This window comes from Festucalex cinctus, chromosome 5 (genome assembly GCF_051991245.1).
Source record: "Festucalex cinctus isolate MCC-2025b chromosome 5, RoL_Fcin_1.0, whole genome shotgun sequence".
NCBI lineage: Eukaryota > Metazoa > Chordata > Actinopteri > Syngnathiformes > Syngnathidae > Festucalex > Festucalex cinctus.
The window spans coordinates 6020017-6038302 of NC_135415.1; the positions used below are offsets into that span (position 1 = coordinate 6020017).

Sequence of the window (18286 nt, forward strand, 5' to 3'; positions counted from 1 at the left end):
ATAACAGTGTTTAAAAATAAATGAATTATATAAAATAGTTGCGTATAATCGTGCAATATAAAAGCTGCGCGTGTAATAGTGTAATAATTCTGTAACAATACAGTTATAAAATAGTCATGATTAATTTGATACAGCAACTGAGTACTGTATTTCTTGTTGAATAATACTGTGTAACAATAACAAGTAAGTGTTCATATACCAATGCAATGAAAATTTGAGTACATTACATCTTTAAGGACAGTAATGATGGTTAAATGGCAGTGTAATAATATTTTCATAACATATTTGTGTAATTTGATTTAAGAAAGACTAATTAATGTATGCTAAATAAGCTCCAGGTGGCCAGATGTCATAAACATGCAAAGCTATCATAATAAAGGGCAAGCCTTAATCTCAACTCCACCCTCTTGTCTTCTCTCTGGTTGGGGCAAGTACAGTAACGTGTGAAGGAGATGCACACTGGACGTTGGGCGGAGAGGCAGAGAACAAAGAAATAATTGAACCCGGTTAGAGTGAGATAAGATTCTTAGGAACTCCAAGGTTCTGAAACAAGGCAGGATATTTTATCAATTAATCATGGGACTGAGTGCGTGTTTAAAAGATTATTTTCTTGGTTTCTGGGACTATGAAACCCCCAAAATCATGGTGGTTAAGAATCTAACTCTTGGAGTCATATACAGAACAGTTCAGTTTATTGTCATCACCTACTTTGTCTGGTAAGATTGTATTTGTATGCATGTATCTTTATTGTATTTGCAGATGTTTTAGCCTACTGTCATTTGCATACTGTATGTTTGATTGGTCAACAATGTAGTCAGAATATTGCTGTCACAAATATTCAGTTGTGTGTTTTGGTGCTCTCAAGGTATGTCTTCATCAGTCAGAAAGCGTACCAAGAAAGTGAAACACGTCCTGCGAGCTCAGTTTACACTCGCATGAAAGGCTCGGCAGTCCATGGAGATCAAATCTTGGACACTGTGGAATATGTTCGACCATCAGAGGTGAAGAAACTGTCACTCAACTTTGCATTATGATCTTCCCTTCATGGAGGTAAAGGGTATTGACCAGTGTTATTGTACCCTCTCGCAGGGCGGGGATGTCATTACAACGATATTGAGACGTGAAGTCACATACGACCAGAAGCAAGGAACCTGTGCTGAGGTAAACGTCCTGAAGTCAAGTAGCATCAATTAAATAGCATTAAATATTATGCTTATTCTTTAATATGTTCTATACATCTTCACTCGTCGAAACATGACATTCTGATTACTATTGGGTTTGTGGAATATGAGTTAAGCAAAATCTACCTGTTTTTATCCGTCTCAGTTGACGGCCATTTTGCCACTTGCTGTTGAGTGAAAATGACATCACAGTTGCTCAGGGCTAAGATGGCAAATGACCCATCATGGCTCACCTGTTTTCTGAGTTTAGTCATGTGATATTTACAAGCTGAGCTGTGATTGATCATTACCTGAATCCCTGAGCAACTCTGATGTCATTTTTACTCGACAGCAGCAAAATGGCTGCCCCCTGAGATGGATAACAACAGGTGGATTTTGCTGCTTAACATATTCCACAACGTCCGCTTTAAGTACGTCATCAATAATTGTCAGTATTTGTCTCTAGTATTTTGGTATTGCAAATGCCAACTGCTCGACAGACTCAGACTGTGTCCAAGGAGAGGTTGACTTTAATGGCCATGGTATGGTTTCTATTGCTGGGCTCACAAAATGTTTTTCATGATTAGTTCGTTTTTTTGTTTTGTTTTTTTTTGCAAACCTTTTCCTTCATTGATTCTCTTTGACAGGCAGAAGGACTGGTAGATGTATTCGATACTACAACCACACCTTCAAAACCTGTGAGATCCAAACCTGGTGTCCTATCGAAGAGTATGCAGTCCAGAGGTAAAATAAAAAAATAAAAAAATAAAAATAAAATAAAATAAAATAAAAAAATCAAGGTTTACCAAATAACATAGAATATAGACCAGCAGAGATGGGAAATCCAGGTCCAGAAAGTAAAAACTCTGCCACAGTTTGGCTTTGGCTACAGGTGTTTATAATCAACCAGCAAGTAAATGAGGTCAATAGGAGAAGCACCCGTGGCTAAAACTCTGGCTGGGTTTTTACTTACTTGACCTGGTTTTCTCATCTATGCAGTGAAGACTCCAGCTTCTTTTTATTATAAAAGCGATAAAGTAGTAGCTTACTTAGCTACTTTGTTTACTACAGTAGCTTATTCTCATATTATCGTGGGCAAAAATGGTACAGTGTCTTCAATTTGGTTTCATTTCTACACTTTCTTTCCTTCACACATTCATTGCCATTTAAAAGACAGTTACTTGTTTCATTTGAGCTGACATTATTGATTATTTTGTTGAAAATTGTAGCATACCACTACTGTGATTCCCAGTGGAATACTTTGTGGTTGTTTACGACTATGCATTTCAAGTTTTATGGCTACTTTTTCAGTTATAACATACACCTTACACCTGGGCACATCATCAGTGATGTAACCTGGGATCATGGGGGGTTTCGGGTCTTTCAACTATCAGACCCCCTCCCCCAGGCGACCCAACCAAGGTTGATCAGGCCTCGGCTTGTGCCCAGGTAGCGCTACCTGACTCGCCACGCCTCTCTTCTCCTGATCCACAGCCACCTCGATGCCACTTCTGCTGCATCGGTGACCAACTTGATAGCCTGCGCTGGTTGGCTCCTGTGATGCCCAGCATCCTAAGGGCCTTGCAGAGGGATTGACCCGCAAACCCTCGGCACCCCACTTCGATGGGTTGGCACCTTGCCTGCCAGCCATTGCTCCTGCACTCATCCAGTAATTCGGTGTATTTTAACCTTTTCCTCTCGTGGGCCTCCTCTATGCGATCTTCACATGGCACTGTGAGCTCCATGAGGATTACTTGTTTGGCTGCCGCTGACGTCAGGACGATGTCTGGCCTTAATCCTGTCTTGGCAACCGTTTCAGGGAACCTCAACTGCTTCCCCAAGTCCACTTTCAGCTCCCAATCGCATGCTGTTGCCAACAGTCCACTAGAATTTTGGTTCGGCACCGCTGCCTTCTCGCCTGCTCTGACGAAAGTAATAGTGTTTCTGACTGGGTGAAGGCACTTGCTGTGGCAGATGGTGTCTGCTATGGCCTTCAGGACTTGGTCGTGTCGCCAGCGGTAGCGTCCTTCTCCTAAAGCCCTTGGGCAGCAGCTGAGGATGTGTTCTAAGGTTCCTCTCTTCTGTTAGAGGGGGCAAGCTGGTGTGTTTCTACCTTGCCCCAAATGAAAAGGTTTGATGGGCTGGGCAGCACATCGTAGACTGCCTGGATCAAAAACAATGTCATGACGAAAGTAGCCATCTTCTTTCTCGTAACGTGTGCTCATTCTACCCTTCTGTTATTTTTCAGAATTATTTCTTTTTCTTGTTTACTTTGCAAGTAAATCTAAAAGAAACTGTTTTATTTCACACTTGAAGTTGCTAAAAATGGTTCCCAGTCCAATAAAGAGCAAAACAAAAACAAACAAAAACAGGTCAAAAGAAACCCACAAATAGATTGTGCTGTAATATGTTGTATTAGAATCACTTAAATGAACCATTTTGTCTAATGGTTACAGAGAGCCGCCTTTGGTGGAAGCCATCAATTTCACTGTATTCATCCGAAACTACATATCTTTCCCAAAATTTGGAGCGGTGAGGTACATGTCCACTCACATACATGCGCATGCAAGGTCACACATAAAATCCTAACTTATGATTGTTTTTCTCCGTAGCATGGGTAATATTAAGGGCGCTTCAAACAGGCGCAACATGCACAAATACCTGAACAAATGTCAATATGATGAGGAGAAGGAGCCCTACTGTCCCAACTTCCGACTGGGCTACATTGCACATCAAGCCCGGGAGAATTTTAGTGAGCTCTGCAGGACGGTTAGTACAGTTTGTGGTTTAAGATCAAATCTTGAATTGAAAACACTAAGGATATTTGCATTATATAGAGTTGATGTTATTACCATCTGTTTTGGTAGCATTGGGCTCACTAGCAGAAGTGGCAAATCCAGGTCTAGAAAGTAAAAACCCTGCCACAGTTTGGCTTTAGCCCCTTGTGCTCGCGAGCTAGCTAGCTAGCTCCCTAGCAGGTAATCAAGCTTGCTAGCTAGCACCTGGACCTGGATTTGCCACTTCTGTAATATGTTGTACTGTATATGTAATGTCATTTCTAGCATAATACTTAAACTCTAAATTTTATAGTCCTGTCACTATGCTGCTAGGTAGCGAGCTGCCTAGCTAGCTCCCCAGTGGTCAGATACCTGCTAGTGAAATAGCTAGCTTTAGCCCCTTGTGCTAGCTTGCGAGCGAGCTCTCTAGTGCTCAGGTACCTGCTAGTGAGCTAGCTAGCTAGCTAGCACAAGGGGCTAAAGCCAAACTGTGGCTGGGTTTTTGCTTTGTGGACCTGGATTTGCCATCTCTGCTCACTACTTCATTAAAATGTGCAATTTTGAATACACATCTTTTAGTGGGTCAATGTAATCTAATAGATTGTATAATTTGTCCATAAACACAATATGCACCTTCACTTATGAATATAATAAAAACTGAACATCACATCTCAATACACTATTTTGTGGCGACTTCTCAGGGAGGGGTGATTGGTGTTTTTATTAATTGGGACTGTGACCTGGACCTGGATCCTTCCCGTTGTAAACCACAATATTCCTTTAGGCGTCTTGACCTCAAAAAGGATCAAGCCAACTCCGGTTACTATTGCAGGTGAATTTCACAGGTAGGATACAATATTAAAACTGATTTCATTGTCTGTTTTAACCACAATAATGTTCATCACTAGATTTGCCAAATACTACCAAAAGAATGGGATTGAGTCTCGGACACTTATCAAGGCCTATGGGATACGTTTGGATGTTATTGTTCATGGACAAGTAAGCAGAGGATTTGTAAGAAGTGACAGCTATTTTTGACTTTCTGCAGTGACATTATGACAATGTTTATTCTTTGCAGGCAGGTAAATTTAGCCCAATTCCAACCATCATCAGTACAGTGACTGCTCTGACTTCGGTGGGAATTGTGAGTTAGTTATCCCATCCATGCTCATTTTTCCAAATGCAAAACGCTTTCTGACAACTTACATCTCACTTTTACCATTAGTGTACCATTATATGTGACTGGATCATGCTGACTTTTATTGACAAGGATGAAGTCTACAGCGACAGCAAGTTTGATGAAGTACGTATTGGTAAATTAAACTACTCTCACTTTATCATGTCATCACTCTTAGTAAACTGTTTCTATTTTCCTCTCCAGGTTATAGATGAACCGATCGATGATTCCATTCCTCCACAACTGCTTTACATCACCAGCTTCAGCTCATACCACTCAGACTTGTCGGATGGTGTGCCGTTGTGACATCATCATCATCATCGTCACCTCATTGTGTAGACTCCATCAACATTTTCTGAGGCTTGCGGCAATAACCGCATTTTGTGTTCTCTCAGGACTTCCAAGCTGCTGGATAATAACTGAGGTGCATCATCAGTCATCTTATTAAATGCAATTGAAATGTCAACTTTTTTTTTTTTTTAAATAGTGCAAGACAAACAACACATAGCCTACATCATACACTGTATGGATTTGACACAGTAGGTGCACAATGTGTAATGAGAGTGAGGATCAGAAAACGATGAGCAATGAGCAGTAACCCAATAAGTCACATCACTTCCCACAAAATGCCTTTAACAAGATTCTGAGGTTTTCTAAACCCATCTGGATCTTGGCCAGCGGAGAAAACTGAAGAATAATCGATCCATTTCTGCTATGCTGGGTGAAAGATCATTTCAGTTGGGGAAAATTCAGCAATCTTTGTGCGTATGTAAAAGAAGAAACACATGTGAAATGTGGGAGTCATAGGCATTGTTTATTATTATTATTAGCCATTAAGGACAATCTAGTGCTTTCTTACATTTGTTTTAGAAAGGGTAAGATGGTGAGCAGAAAGTAAGCCATCTGTGGTTCATGTGTGGCAAGTCAATATTTACACCAATTTTATTCTGTAACAAAAATGCTGTTTAAATTCAACATTTTTATTAGCTGCCAGGTATCGCTATTGGGCAGATACCGGCCTTATTTCAGTGTATTGGTAATTGTGATGGCGGCAGATAGTGTTTGTACAGGTTGATTTTTGCCCCGGGCGGCACGGTGATGAGTGGTTAGCACGTCCGCCTCCCAGTTCTGAGGACTCGGGTTCGGGTTCGTGTCCAGGCTCCGGCCTTCCTGGGTGGAGTTTGCATGTTCTCCCCGTGCCCGCGTGGGTCTTCTCCGGGTACTCCGGTCTCCTCCCACATTCCAAAGACGTGCATGGCAGGTTAATTGGGCGCTCCGAATTGTCCCTACGTGTGATTGTGAGTGTGGATGGTTGTGGATGGTTGTTCGTCTCTGTGTGTCCTGCGATTGGCTGGCAACCAGTCCAGGGTGTCCCCGGCCTACTGCCCAAAGCCAGCTGAGATAGGCTCCAGCACCCCCCGTGACCCTTGTGAGGAATAAGCGGTCAAGAAAATGGATGGATGGATTTTTGTACCATGAGAGGACGTACTACTGCATCAATGGAATATCTTACACAGTAAAAACATTTATTTACATTCAGCATTTTAATATGTATACATATTTCAAAACTCCCACTAATGAGAGTCTAAGCATATCTACAGCGCACATAAGCCATAACAAGATAACAGCAGTGTACACAATGAACACACACTTAAGCAACAAATCACCAAAAGTGATTGAGTTATTCTAACATGACAGTGATCAATCTCAGCTGCGCCTTTAAGAAGCACATTGGCTCATCTGTGGACTCATCGCCATCAACCAGTCAATGGTCTCCTCCAGAAATCTCATGTTGTAGTGGGAAGCGATGTTCCGAAACACTGAGACCTGCTCTGAGAAGTTCTTTGGAGGGAAAGAGAGAATATGTAAATTAAAAAAACAAAACAAAAAACATAGTGGATGGATATAATGGAACACAGACCTTAGCTGGAAAAGTGAGTTCAAAGTCTCCAGCACATTTGCAGTAAAGAGGCATGTTGGCTTCCTTCACTCCTTTACATTTAATACAAACCTAATCATCACACACACACACACACACACACACACACACACACAAAAAGAGCACATACAGTACAATGATGACTGATTGAAACGTTGCACACAATCAGATGTTGAAAGAAGACCGTTAACCACATTATTGATTCTCCTTCTCAAGATGTCATATTGATTCTAATTCTACATTTTCTATCAAAAGAGGGACTTGAAGTGATCACCTAGCAACTCTCTGGATATTGCAGTAGTTTTGTCTATTTTTATTATTGCGGCTATTTTAACTCACCAGGTCCTGCAACGTGTAGCTCATCAATTTCTTCTGCAGGGCTTCCACCAAAGACATCTCAATGGACTCAGTCTCGTACTGGGCCTGGCAGTTTGAGCAAAACCACTGGGGCACAACGGCGCCATCCTGACAAAATAGAATCAAATAAAAAATGATAGTCGATCCAAGTAAAAGGTTAGCAGGAGAACTAACTATGAGGTGCCGTTCGAGACAATTCAGGATTAACTCTCACATTGCGTGCGAAAGCGTTCAGCTAGTGGGTGCGAAAGTGTTCGGCTAGTGCGTGCGAAAGCGTTCGGCAAGTACGTAAGAAACCATTCGGACACCGTGCAAAAGCGGTCGACTAGTGCATACGAAAGCGTTCGGCTAGTGCGCGCGGAAGTGTTCGGCTAGTGCGCTCGGAAGCATTCGGCTAGTGCTCGCGAAAGCGGTCGGCTGGTGCGTGCAAAAGCGTTCGGCTGGTGCATACGAAAGCGTTCGGCTAGTGCGCGCGGAAGCGTTCGGCTAGTGCTCGCGAAAGCGGTCGGCTGGTGCGTGCAAAAGCGTTCGGCTGGTGCGTGCAAAAGCGTTCGGCTGGTGCGTGCGAAAGCGTTCGGCAAGTACGTGAGAAACCATTCGGACAGCGTGCAAAAGCGGTCGACTAGTGCATACGAAAGCGTTCGGCTAGTGCGCGTGGAAGCGTTCGGCTAGTGCGCGTGGAAGCGTTCGGCTAGTGCTCGCGAAAGCGGTCGGCTAGTGCGCGCGAAAGCGTTCGGCTAGTGCGCGCGAAAGCGTTCGGCTAGTGCATGTGAAAACACTTTCACACGCACTAGTTAAACACTTAAACTTTTCAAATGCTTTCACACCCACTCATCCACAATATTCAAAGGCTCGCACGCGCACTACTCAAAAACTCACGTATCATTCAGGATTTGTTCTCAAATACACGGACTTTGAGCACTAAGTGTGAGTGTTAATCCTGAATTATGTCGCTCATGACACCTCATCGCCTCTGCTGGCTTACTTGTGCCACAGACGGGTCTTTGCAGAGGTCGAGGTCACGGCAGAAATTGCAGTTGTGGCAAATAACTTCGGGCAGTACGTATGAGTTGCAGGGGTCACGGAAATTGGCTTCTTCCGAGAACTCCCCCACATCCACAAGGCGGAGAAGGTCCCTCTTCAGCTTGTTCACCTGGTTCACAATGTTGCCATCTAGTGAGAGAACCTGAAGAAACAACAAAGGATGGATGAAATTAATCAGCTAATTTAACATTGAGGTCACATTTCTCTTGATTTGTATTGACCTGACAGACATATTTGACAAACTCCAGAGCTGGGTTGATTAGTGTCAAATGTGAGCCTGGCAAGACCGGGAACATTTCCGAGGGCTGGGTCACATTCCTGGTACCAGTCACCTTCTTTTGGATTTTTTGTGTAATCGTGAAAATGTTCTGTGTCAACTCGCTGGACACATACTCCTGGGAGAACGAGATCATTCCTAAAGGAGCGATTTAATAAAATGTGTGAGATCTAAATATAAGGTCACATCATAACATTAGGTATTGTTTTTCAGTAAAGATCATTTTACCAGGAAGGGCGCTTAAATCCCCAACTGCCTGCTGCGAAATCTGGCTGGCGCCTCGTCTCTTGATTGGGGTTGCACCAGGTGTGTTGCGTCTCAGCTCTTCTTTCATGCTTTGGTAAACTGCTGCTATGTACGCTGAGGAGAAAGTAGAGGGATGAGAAATGCTGTATTATGTATGGTACAAATATGTATGGATATTGTATGACCTCTACCAAAAATTCAGCATTTATTAATTTACACTCCAACACTCCATTTACATTATTAATAAATTCACACTAATTTTATTTCAACAAATACCAGATAGTAAGTTTCCTAAGAAGAAATATGCAAATAGGTGAATTTGAAAATAAGCAAGTGTACACCCACTGTTAGTTTGATTATGGACTCACCTGACACAATCATGAGGAAATAGTTCTGGCAGGAGGCACTTTGCGGAAGATACTGCATGATATTCCAGTTGCTCTCAATCAAGTTCTCCACCTCATCCGCCCCCGCATCTTCCTCATCTTCCTGAGCATTCACCTCATCCTCTTCATCCTCACTGCCATCTTCATCTATCTCTGTGCTTTTCTTTGCTTTGACTCCTTCCTAAGAAACATCCATCCAGAGTGGCAATGAGCTGTCTGTATGCTTAACAGTAAACATCGATAATAAATAGACAACATTTGAACGACCTCGCCATACAAGACGCTGGATGGAAGTTTGCCTTTCACGCCGCCATTGTTGGCTGGATCCATCCACAGTAGAAACTCCCAACATCGGGAGAAGGAGATGGACAAAGAGTGGAAGATTTCTCGGGAATGTATGCTGCAAGACACAGTTAGACAGTCTGTGGTTGGTTACAATGCATGCACCCACACAGTTGATATAAATACAGTACAGTGAGATGCTGACCCCCGAAGGATGATGCAATAATTAACTCATTCACTCCCAGCCATTTTCACAGAAGCAATCCCCTTCACTCCCAGCTTTGGATTTTTTTTTTTACTGGATTTTGACTGATTTTGCAAGGCTCACAGAATATTGTGTTCTATTGCTATAAAACACGTAACCTACCAAAAGAAAGATTAATTCTTTGACTGCCAAAACCGTTTCATATTGATTCCCAAAATCACGATATATGCCGCCATAAACGTTAAATGATGTCAACTATGTTTTTTTGTTTTTGTTTTTTTGAATGAATGGACAGTGCAACATCTTAGTGCAGCATTGGCTGGTCAATAGGTTGTGGAATCAAAAACACTCACTAACTATGGCCAGCAGATGGCAGCATTGTATCTCTTTTCAATGGACTGCCGGTGTATGAAATTACAATGAAACATGACGAAATCTGATGAAATTGAACTTTTCCAAGGATGATGTGTATGATCATATTAAAGGTTTTTTTGATAACGTGTCACAGTAAAACAGTTAAATCTCTTCTTTCATCAGGAAAAAAAGTATATTTCTAACTTTTTCCGTTTTGCAGTAATTAGCATTACAATATAGCTAAGTTTCATCATTATTCACACATCTATTTAAAATTGTGAGCAATTGAGCTTTTTTTCAACATGGTCCTGGTTGATCTCTTATACTCTGATGCCACCTGCTGGCCCTTTGTGTAATAACTACCATTTCTTCAACCGTTCTTTGCAGTTGAGACGCTGCATCAAAGCCTTCTGTATGCTCTAGCATAAAAAATAAAAAAAACATAAAAAAAATGTATAAACACATATTTGGGATACTTAAACATTGAAAATAGAACGTATTTATACGTGTTTGGGAGCAAATGAGTTAATATTCATTCTCAAAGGTATGGTATAAAGATGACAAATATCCAACCTATTTGTGATGTATTCCACATATCCAATGGCATCGTCTATCCTCCGTTTTTTAGTGCACAAGATGATCCTGTTGAAGTTTCCGTACACCACAGTGGAGCCGAGACGCTTGAACTCTGTAATCAATCTTTCAGACAACAGTGTGTTAAACTTCCTGCCATGAATCAAAACCTGACTGACTTACATATTTATATGGAGGACCAAAAATGCCAAAATAAATACATTAAAGCTACTACAGTATATGGAGGATTTCCTCCCAAAAAATCTTAACAATAGCTTTTTTATTTGACCATTTATGACTGAAACATATTCTAATTAGTAGATGAACATCTTAGCTGTTCACAATGGGTACTCCTACAAGCCTCTGGCCAATATTATTTAGGAAGGGTCTGGTCCGAATCCTTCGAATTTCCCGCCCTCTGTCTGCGGGATGTGACGTCATGCACGGTCTCGTCAGTTGTTTCCTGTAGTCGCGAAGACGGAACTAGTACAGATTTTCGCTGCCCCAGACACCCGCTGTTACTCCGCGGAAGGCTGCTTAAAAAAAAAAAAAAAATGAAAACAATGTCAAGTGCCACGAAAAAAAAAAAATCAAAACTTGATAGTGACCGACGCCGGGCAAGTACGAGAGTGAACATTGGTTTGACATTTCAGCGGTGGAGAGAGTTGAGATCGGACTTGGATTAGAAAATTGATTCACAGCTGGCTTTCTACTCCAAAAGGTAAGAAGCGAGTATCTTGACATTTAGAAAAAAAATGTGTTGTTTTCAAATAGCAGTAACCTCAAGATCGATCACTTCTCGGTCGTAACTATTGGGGTGAAAGTGAGGTGGACGGCAACATTTAGCGTGAAAGGGCCGGCAAAGTTGAATGTAATAGAACAGAATGACTTTATGAAGAACAGACGTTCCATTCCGCGGCGTTTCAATCAGGCTAAATGTCGCCTTATTTTCCTCCGTGAAAACAGCCTATTGTAGCTACATTATGCTAACGGAATGTGAACGGTACTACTGAATGGCGATAACATTCACGGCCATATCACACTAAGTAGTGAATGGGTCTATATGTTTTTCACAATCGTCAATTTCCATAAATGACAGCCCACCTTTCGGCTCATGCACAATGACGCTAGCCGGGGGGCGACATACACTAATAATGACTAGAATCAGGTTGACGTCCGTCGTGCGGGGTGACTACAATATGTAACTGCATATTAACATCGGAATGAGGTCCAATTAATTGACGTAATTTGCACATCGTTTTGGAGTACAGCACAGGACTGGACTTCGACCGACTAAAGCAATATGATCTGCACGTCCCTTGGACATCAATTGTTTAGTGGGGATCGAGAGTCTCATCCCGTGAAGTGGCCAGCTTTGTATAACATTATAAAACTTCTTACCTCTGAAAACATAGTTTAATTGGATATGAAGAGCCCAGTCTTCACTATTGAGGTCGTGCACGTACGAGTGCGCGCAGCGTGTACGAGCGTGCAGTTTGTTTTCGGCCACAGGTGGCAGTTATCGATTTGAAATTTTAAATCTTCCATATAGCTGCTTTAAAGTGAAAATAAAAATGGACATGAAAAATGTAACTAAAAAAAATTATACAAAAAAAATATCAATGTAAATAAATAAAAAATATATACAAAAATGCAAACTTGTCAATGTCAGACGTGCCACAGCAAAGGCTGAGGATTCACGCATATGAAACAATGGACCTTGTTGTTTACAGGAACTCGTGTGAGGTTGTCGAGCAACTAGATATTCAAGTCGCATGTTTTGGTGACAGTGGACAAGTTGGTCGTCCATTGTTGGAGCTCTCCATGCAAGTCGTCGGTCGATACTTCTTTGTTAGCCGACCTGCTTGGTGCGAGTGAGAGAAGCCTCCACTGTCAAAAGGCAATTTGCAATGGCGAATAGTCCAACTCAAGGCATATTTATTGACTAATATTTAATTGCATTTATAGATTTATGACCGTTTTTATATTTATTTTTTTATTTTTTTATTTTACATTATTTTTGTATTTATTCTTACCTTTATTTATTTTTTTTATGCATGTTTTCTGTTGTTTTATTTCCATGTATATTGTTTTTTTTTCTATTTAACTAATTCACTTGCAGCCATTTTCACTGATTTTGTAAGGCCCACAGAATATTGTGTTCTATTGCTATAAAAAAACTACCAAAAGAAAGATTAGAGTTTCTTCTCTCAGGGAAAAAAAAAAAAAAAGTACATTTCTATCTATTTTCGTTTTTCAGCAATTAGAATTAGAAATATAGAGTTTAATCATTATTCACAAATCTGGTTCGAAATTGTGGGGAAATCAGCTTGTTTTCATCATGGCCCTGGTTGATCTCTTATCCTCTGCTGCCACCTACTGGCCGTTTTTGTAATAACTACCATTTTTTCCACCCGTTTTCTGGAGTCGAGAGGCTGCATCAAAGCCTTCTGTATGCTCTAGCTAGCATAAAAAACAAACATAAATACTTAAATACATATTTGGGACACTTCATACATTTAAAATAGAACGTATTTATACGTGTTTGGGGGCAAATGAGTAATTTTTTTTAGTTATATATTTTGTATCTTTTAATTTACATTTATTCATTTATTCATTTATTTATTTATGTTGGCAGTTTTGGCCGTCCATATACAGTATTTAAACAAGGTAATACATGGAAGGAATATAAAGTGTCACATCACTCACTGCAGAAAGACCTTCTTCATCATGTTGTGCAAGGTGCGGTGCAGAGCCGGGTCGTAGAGCAGCGAGCTGGGAGAGTGCAGCCAGCGGTAGAAGTGCATCACCTGGTTGTCTGCATACACGTTGTGGTACTGCGTGATCTCTCGCACCCAGCCCACCACCATGCTCTTCAAAATCCTGATCATGCAAAAACAAATTATCGGAGCAGCGTGCAAAAACAAAACGAGCGCATGTGGTTTTAAATGTATGTACCTGAAGGTGTTGGAGCAGAGGGCTGTTTCGTCATAGCTAGCTAGTGAGCTAGCTCCTTGGTTTCCAGACATCATGTCCTCCAAAGACGACTGCTGGATCACATCAAAGCTAACCCCCAGACTGGCTCCTCCCTCCATGTCATTGACATGCTGCGACTGGAGGATGGTGTTCACGGCCAAACTCTGCAGGTCCAGCTCCACACACACTGCAAGACGTAACATTTGTAAATTTGTATTTGAGATTTATCTAATCATTCGATTCCAGAATTAGGTTTATGCATGCGTTGAAGTACCTGTGGAGTAGCATCCTTGGGCATTAATCTCAACAGAGCCTCGGTCATCACTTTCCATAACCAGGCGGCTGTCATCAGCCTCTTTGCCCCCCAGATCCGGCCTTGCGGTGGGAGAAAGCCAGAGCAGGTGATTGTGTTTTCGCAGATGTCTGGCAAGGAACAAGTCGGAACCAAAAATTGACACGTCCTGGGGCAGGTTTCCCACTGGTAAGTGGTAATACCTGAAATGGGGAAAGAAGACGGACAGATTTTCAGATTTCATCATTGTAAAAAAATTACAGGTGTCATTTTTTTTTAATCATCTTAGAATTTTGATTGACTCATTTACTCCCAGCCATTTTCACAGAAGCAATCCCGTTCGCTCCCGGCTGTTTTACTGAATTTTGACTGATTTTGCAAGGCCCACAGAATATTGTGTTCAATTTCTATAAAAGCATGGAACCTATCAAAAGAAAGATTAAAGTCTCTTCTTTCATCAGGACAAAAAGTATGTTTCTATCTGTTACCGTTTTGCAGCAATTAGCATTAGAAGAGAGCTAAGTTTCATCAATTTTCACAAATCTATTTAAAATTCTAAGTACTGTAATTTAGCTTTTTTCTAGATGGCCTTGGTTGATCTCCATTGCTCTGCTACCACCTGCTGGCCGTTTGAGTAATAACTACCATTTCTGCAACCGTTCTTTGCAGTTGAGAGGCTGCATCAAAGCCGTCTGTATGCTCTAGCATTAAAAAAAAAAAAAAAAAAAAAAAGTATAGATAAGTCTTTGGGACACTTAAAACATTAAAAAAAAAAATTTGTTAATTCTTTCGACATGTAATGTTATGAGGACGTCTTCAACATTTTTGATCCGCTGTACACTCTCATCCTCCTATTTTATTTTATTTTAAAAATTGAATTACTTGAATAACTTAAAAAAAATGACCGCAGTAGTTTGACATAAATATTATGAATGTCATACACAAACATTTATTCAATGCTTTACTTTAATTCTTGTAGTTATGTTTATTGCTCAAACACAACCTGTGCTACCTTTAACATAACCATCCGCTTGTCAAGGTAAAGGATAATCTCATCTGCGTTAATACATAATGCGATATTTTTTTGTGATTAATCAATAAAAGTTAACGCTTTAACTTTGACAGCACTAAAAAAAAAAAAAAAAAAAACTATCAGAGTACAACTTAAAGAGATACTTGTCTCATTGAACAAATTTCAGTGAAAAGTTCATAATTTGTCCAGAATTAATTTGATAACTTCATTATTTTTCATGTACAAGTAGGTAACGACCAATCAAGGATCACCTGTTTTCTGGGGTTGGTCAGCAAACTGAGCCATGATTGGCCGTTACCTACTTTCTTAGCACAGGTGATGTCATCATCAGTCGACTGCAAGTAGAAAAAAAATCCCTTTTAAAAGCTATTAATTGCACATGAAAGATAATGAAGTTACCACATTAATTATAGACAAAATATTAAATTTTTTTGGCTGAAAATGTCTCTGAGTCCCTTTAAAGTAACATCTAAAGAGCATCAATATGAATTTTGCCATTATGTGAATGGGACAAATTGTGTGTTTGACTGACTTTCATAACAATACAGTAGATTACAATTAATATTACAGCTTATATGCATAGGTGCTTTCAAGTCTTTTTTAAAATTCGATAATGTAATATAATAGAATATTATATAAATATATAAAAAAGCCAATAACATGCAATAAACTATAACGCAGACATTGTGCAATGCTTCAGCAGGGATGAACCAGTTAGCCGACGTATGGCTTTTGTGCCCCAAGAAGTATGGATGCAGCATTTCCAGTGCACATGCTACCTACCGAGCCATGTCAAAAGCCTGTGATAGATAGCTGTCCAGGTTGAGATAGTGGCGGATCATGCGCCGGGCGCCATGCCGCTGCCAGTCCAGCACATTGTAATTGATCTCGTCAATAACGTGCACCGGCACGACGGGGAATTCGTCTAGAACTGGCATGCCTGAGGCCAGCCGTCGCAACTCCCAGTTGGATTGCACTGCGATGAGGGTTGGCCCCCGGCGCTCCTCCTAAACAAAAAATAAACGCACATTAGAAGACTCCTAAAAAAAAATCGATACGGCAATATATCGTTGCAGGCCTCATAACAATACACGTATCGATACGTAGGCGTCAGAATCGATATTGCTCGTTAAATTTAAATAGGCAGTTAATGTTTGCCTTTGCAGCTTGCATTGTACCTAAAAAATACAGTTTGAAGTTAATTGCCTTCAATTAATGCAAAAATAGCTCACCAGTGATTGGACACTGTATCCTGGCTCAGAAAAATTAAAGCAGAGGAAGAATGTCAACATTTATTTACTTATAAACTTAACATGGCACATGTCTTAATGTACCAATTTCCTATATTTTGTTTAAAAAAACTAAATAGAATGTGTTACATGAAAAAAATGCTGTTTTTATTTCCCCAAATATTTCAAATAAGCATATTTTAGAGCTGTAACTTTTATACTTTGATATTTTTGCTCATATCGGCTTGTGCCTATTAGTAAATTTTCCCGGTGTGCCTGTGAAAACTGCTCCTCGCTCGGCAGTGCGTACACATTTAGACCAGGCACGATGCTTGGTGGTAAACCAGAATAGCTACCAACAAAAAGATTTTTGTCATCCAGCATAATAAACATATCCTTTAGGTATACATATGACTGTTATTATAAAATGCAAGTAAATTAATGTAAAATATCGGGATATGTAACGCCTTTAAGATCATGTATTGGGATACATATGTATCACGACACGTATCGTATCGTGACCCCTGTACCGTGATACACATCGTATCGTGAGGTTGGCGGCAGTACCCAGCCCTACTCCTAACATATCATATAGGGATGTCACGATAAGGGCGATATCGTGATATTAAAACTGCCACAATATCGTCGGCATCATGTACACAATATTTAAAAAATGTCTGGTTGATTTCCATTTGTGCAGTTCTAGCACCCTCTAGTGGCTAGTTTATTAGTGCAATTTAATTTTCATTAGGGATGTTTTGGCCTTCTATGGTTAAATTTGTTTTTCTTTTTTTTGTTTAAAATCTATGCTAATTGTCAGATGAAGGGGAACCTAATTTGCTTGTGAAGCGATCAATGTGTGCTTGCATTAAAAAGTAAGTGCCTCAATATTGTTATTAAAGATTGTAGGTGGTTTATATGCATTGCTGTTATGTACAAAAGCACAATATTGTGCTTTTTTTAGTATGAGCTCTTTTTTTTTTTTTTACAATATTGTGATCTTTTTTAAATATCGTCCAACGCCCCCACAATATCGTGATAATTATCGTATTGTGACCTTCATACCGTGATAATATTGTATCATGATGTTCGGATATCGTTACATCCCTAATATCATACCAGTGTGGATAATGTGTTTTTTTTTCTTCTTACTTTGTAGCTCAGAAGTGTACGTTGCAGTGCACGGTAGATAGCCTTCACATCATTTTCAGCCCGAATCTCAAAATTGTGTTTTTCTGGAGGCAGAAGGTCCTCTGTTGTTTTTTCCAACAGGGCAGTGCGCTCAGCAGTGTAGACGTTACTGAGATTTGGCATCTGGTTGCTTCGCACCTGCATAGGAAAGGAAAGAAAAAGCTAAAACAGGGGACGAACGCGCTCTTGAATACAAGGCAGTCATGTATGTAACTTTAAAGCTCTTTTACAGTATAACTGATGACGGAAATATGGCAGTAAACAATATAGTAATGTTTATTTCTTACAGTGTCCAGAACAAAGATGTTGGCTTTGCGCTGAGAAGGGATGAAAAGGCCAAACAGGGCCTTGTGACCCTGACTGTGATGGTAAAGATACATATGGCGAACACTCCCTGTAAGGAAAAAAAAATACACAACAAAGAAACATGAAGCGACTGTTGGACAATCAATTGAAAATCACACAAAAACAGTATGCTGATATCATGCTCATACCTGGCTCCAAGTAGCTGAACTGGGCCAGAGACCTCATATCCAGATTCTCCAGATCAAAAGTGTCTGCCTCCCTGCCAGCCAGATCCCTCCCAATCCGCTTATTAACCATACACACACATCCGAGCTGCACTAGTGCACGAAAGAGTAGAGGCACCTGAAAGACGGAGGATCAAAATGCAATGCAATTGTTTTTATCATTTCATAATGACATCTGTTTCAAAGTGGCCCCATTAGGCACAGGTGCACAACAGTGACAGACAAGAGTATTAATTTGACTAGAGGATGCAATTTCTG

At 40.5% G+C, this 18286-nt stretch overlaps 2 protein-coding genes across 2 annotated transcripts in view; one reads left to right on the forward strand and one right to left on the reverse strand.

The window, feature by feature from the left end:
- The first annotated feature begins 193 nt into the window (after positions 1-193).
- p2rx2 (purinergic receptor P2X, ligand-gated ion channel, 2) lies at positions 194-5580 on the forward strand. Its single transcript, XM_077521055.1, has 12 exons — positions 194-716; positions 866-1001; positions 1090-1161; positions 1627-1702; positions 1808-1904; positions 3617-3697; positions 3773-3929; positions 4639-4769; positions 4846-4936; positions 5016-5081; positions 5163-5240; positions 5319-5580. Exons 1-12 carry the CDS (start codon positions 577-579, stop codon positions 5418-5420), a joined length of 1227 nt encoding a protein of 408 aa, XP_077377181.1. The 5' UTR covers positions 194-576; the 3' UTR covers positions 5421-5580.
- Positions 5581-6619: 1039 nt separating this feature from the next.
- Positions 6620-18286, reverse strand: part of pole (polymerase (DNA directed), epsilon) — a 32093-nt gene continuing 20426 nt past the window's right edge. The window contains exons 33-48 of the mRNA XM_077522707.1: positions 17993-18146; positions 17786-17892; positions 17460-17636; positions 15862-16085; positions 14028-14248; positions 13736-13940; positions 13487-13660; positions 10778-10903; positions 9631-9763; positions 9346-9544; positions 8960-9091; positions 8676-8869; positions 8396-8596; positions 7393-7518; positions 7036-7125; positions 6620-6956 (exon numbers count right to left, since the gene is read on the reverse strand). Of these exons, the coding sequence (XP_077378833.1) occupies positions 6834-6956; positions 7036-7125; positions 7393-7518; positions 8396-8596; positions 8676-8869; positions 8960-9091; positions 9346-9544; positions 9631-9763; positions 10778-10903; positions 13487-13660; positions 13736-13940; positions 14028-14248; positions 15862-16085; positions 17460-17636; positions 17786-17892; positions 17993-18146 (2586 nt within the window). The 3' untranslated portion in view covers positions 6620-6833. The remainder of the gene's footprint in view (positions 6957-7035; positions 7126-7392; positions 7519-8395; positions 8597-8675; positions 8870-8959; positions 9092-9345; positions 9545-9630; positions 9764-10777; positions 10904-13486; positions 13661-13735; positions 13941-14027; positions 14249-15861; positions 16086-17459; positions 17637-17785; positions 17893-17992; positions 18147-18286) is intronic.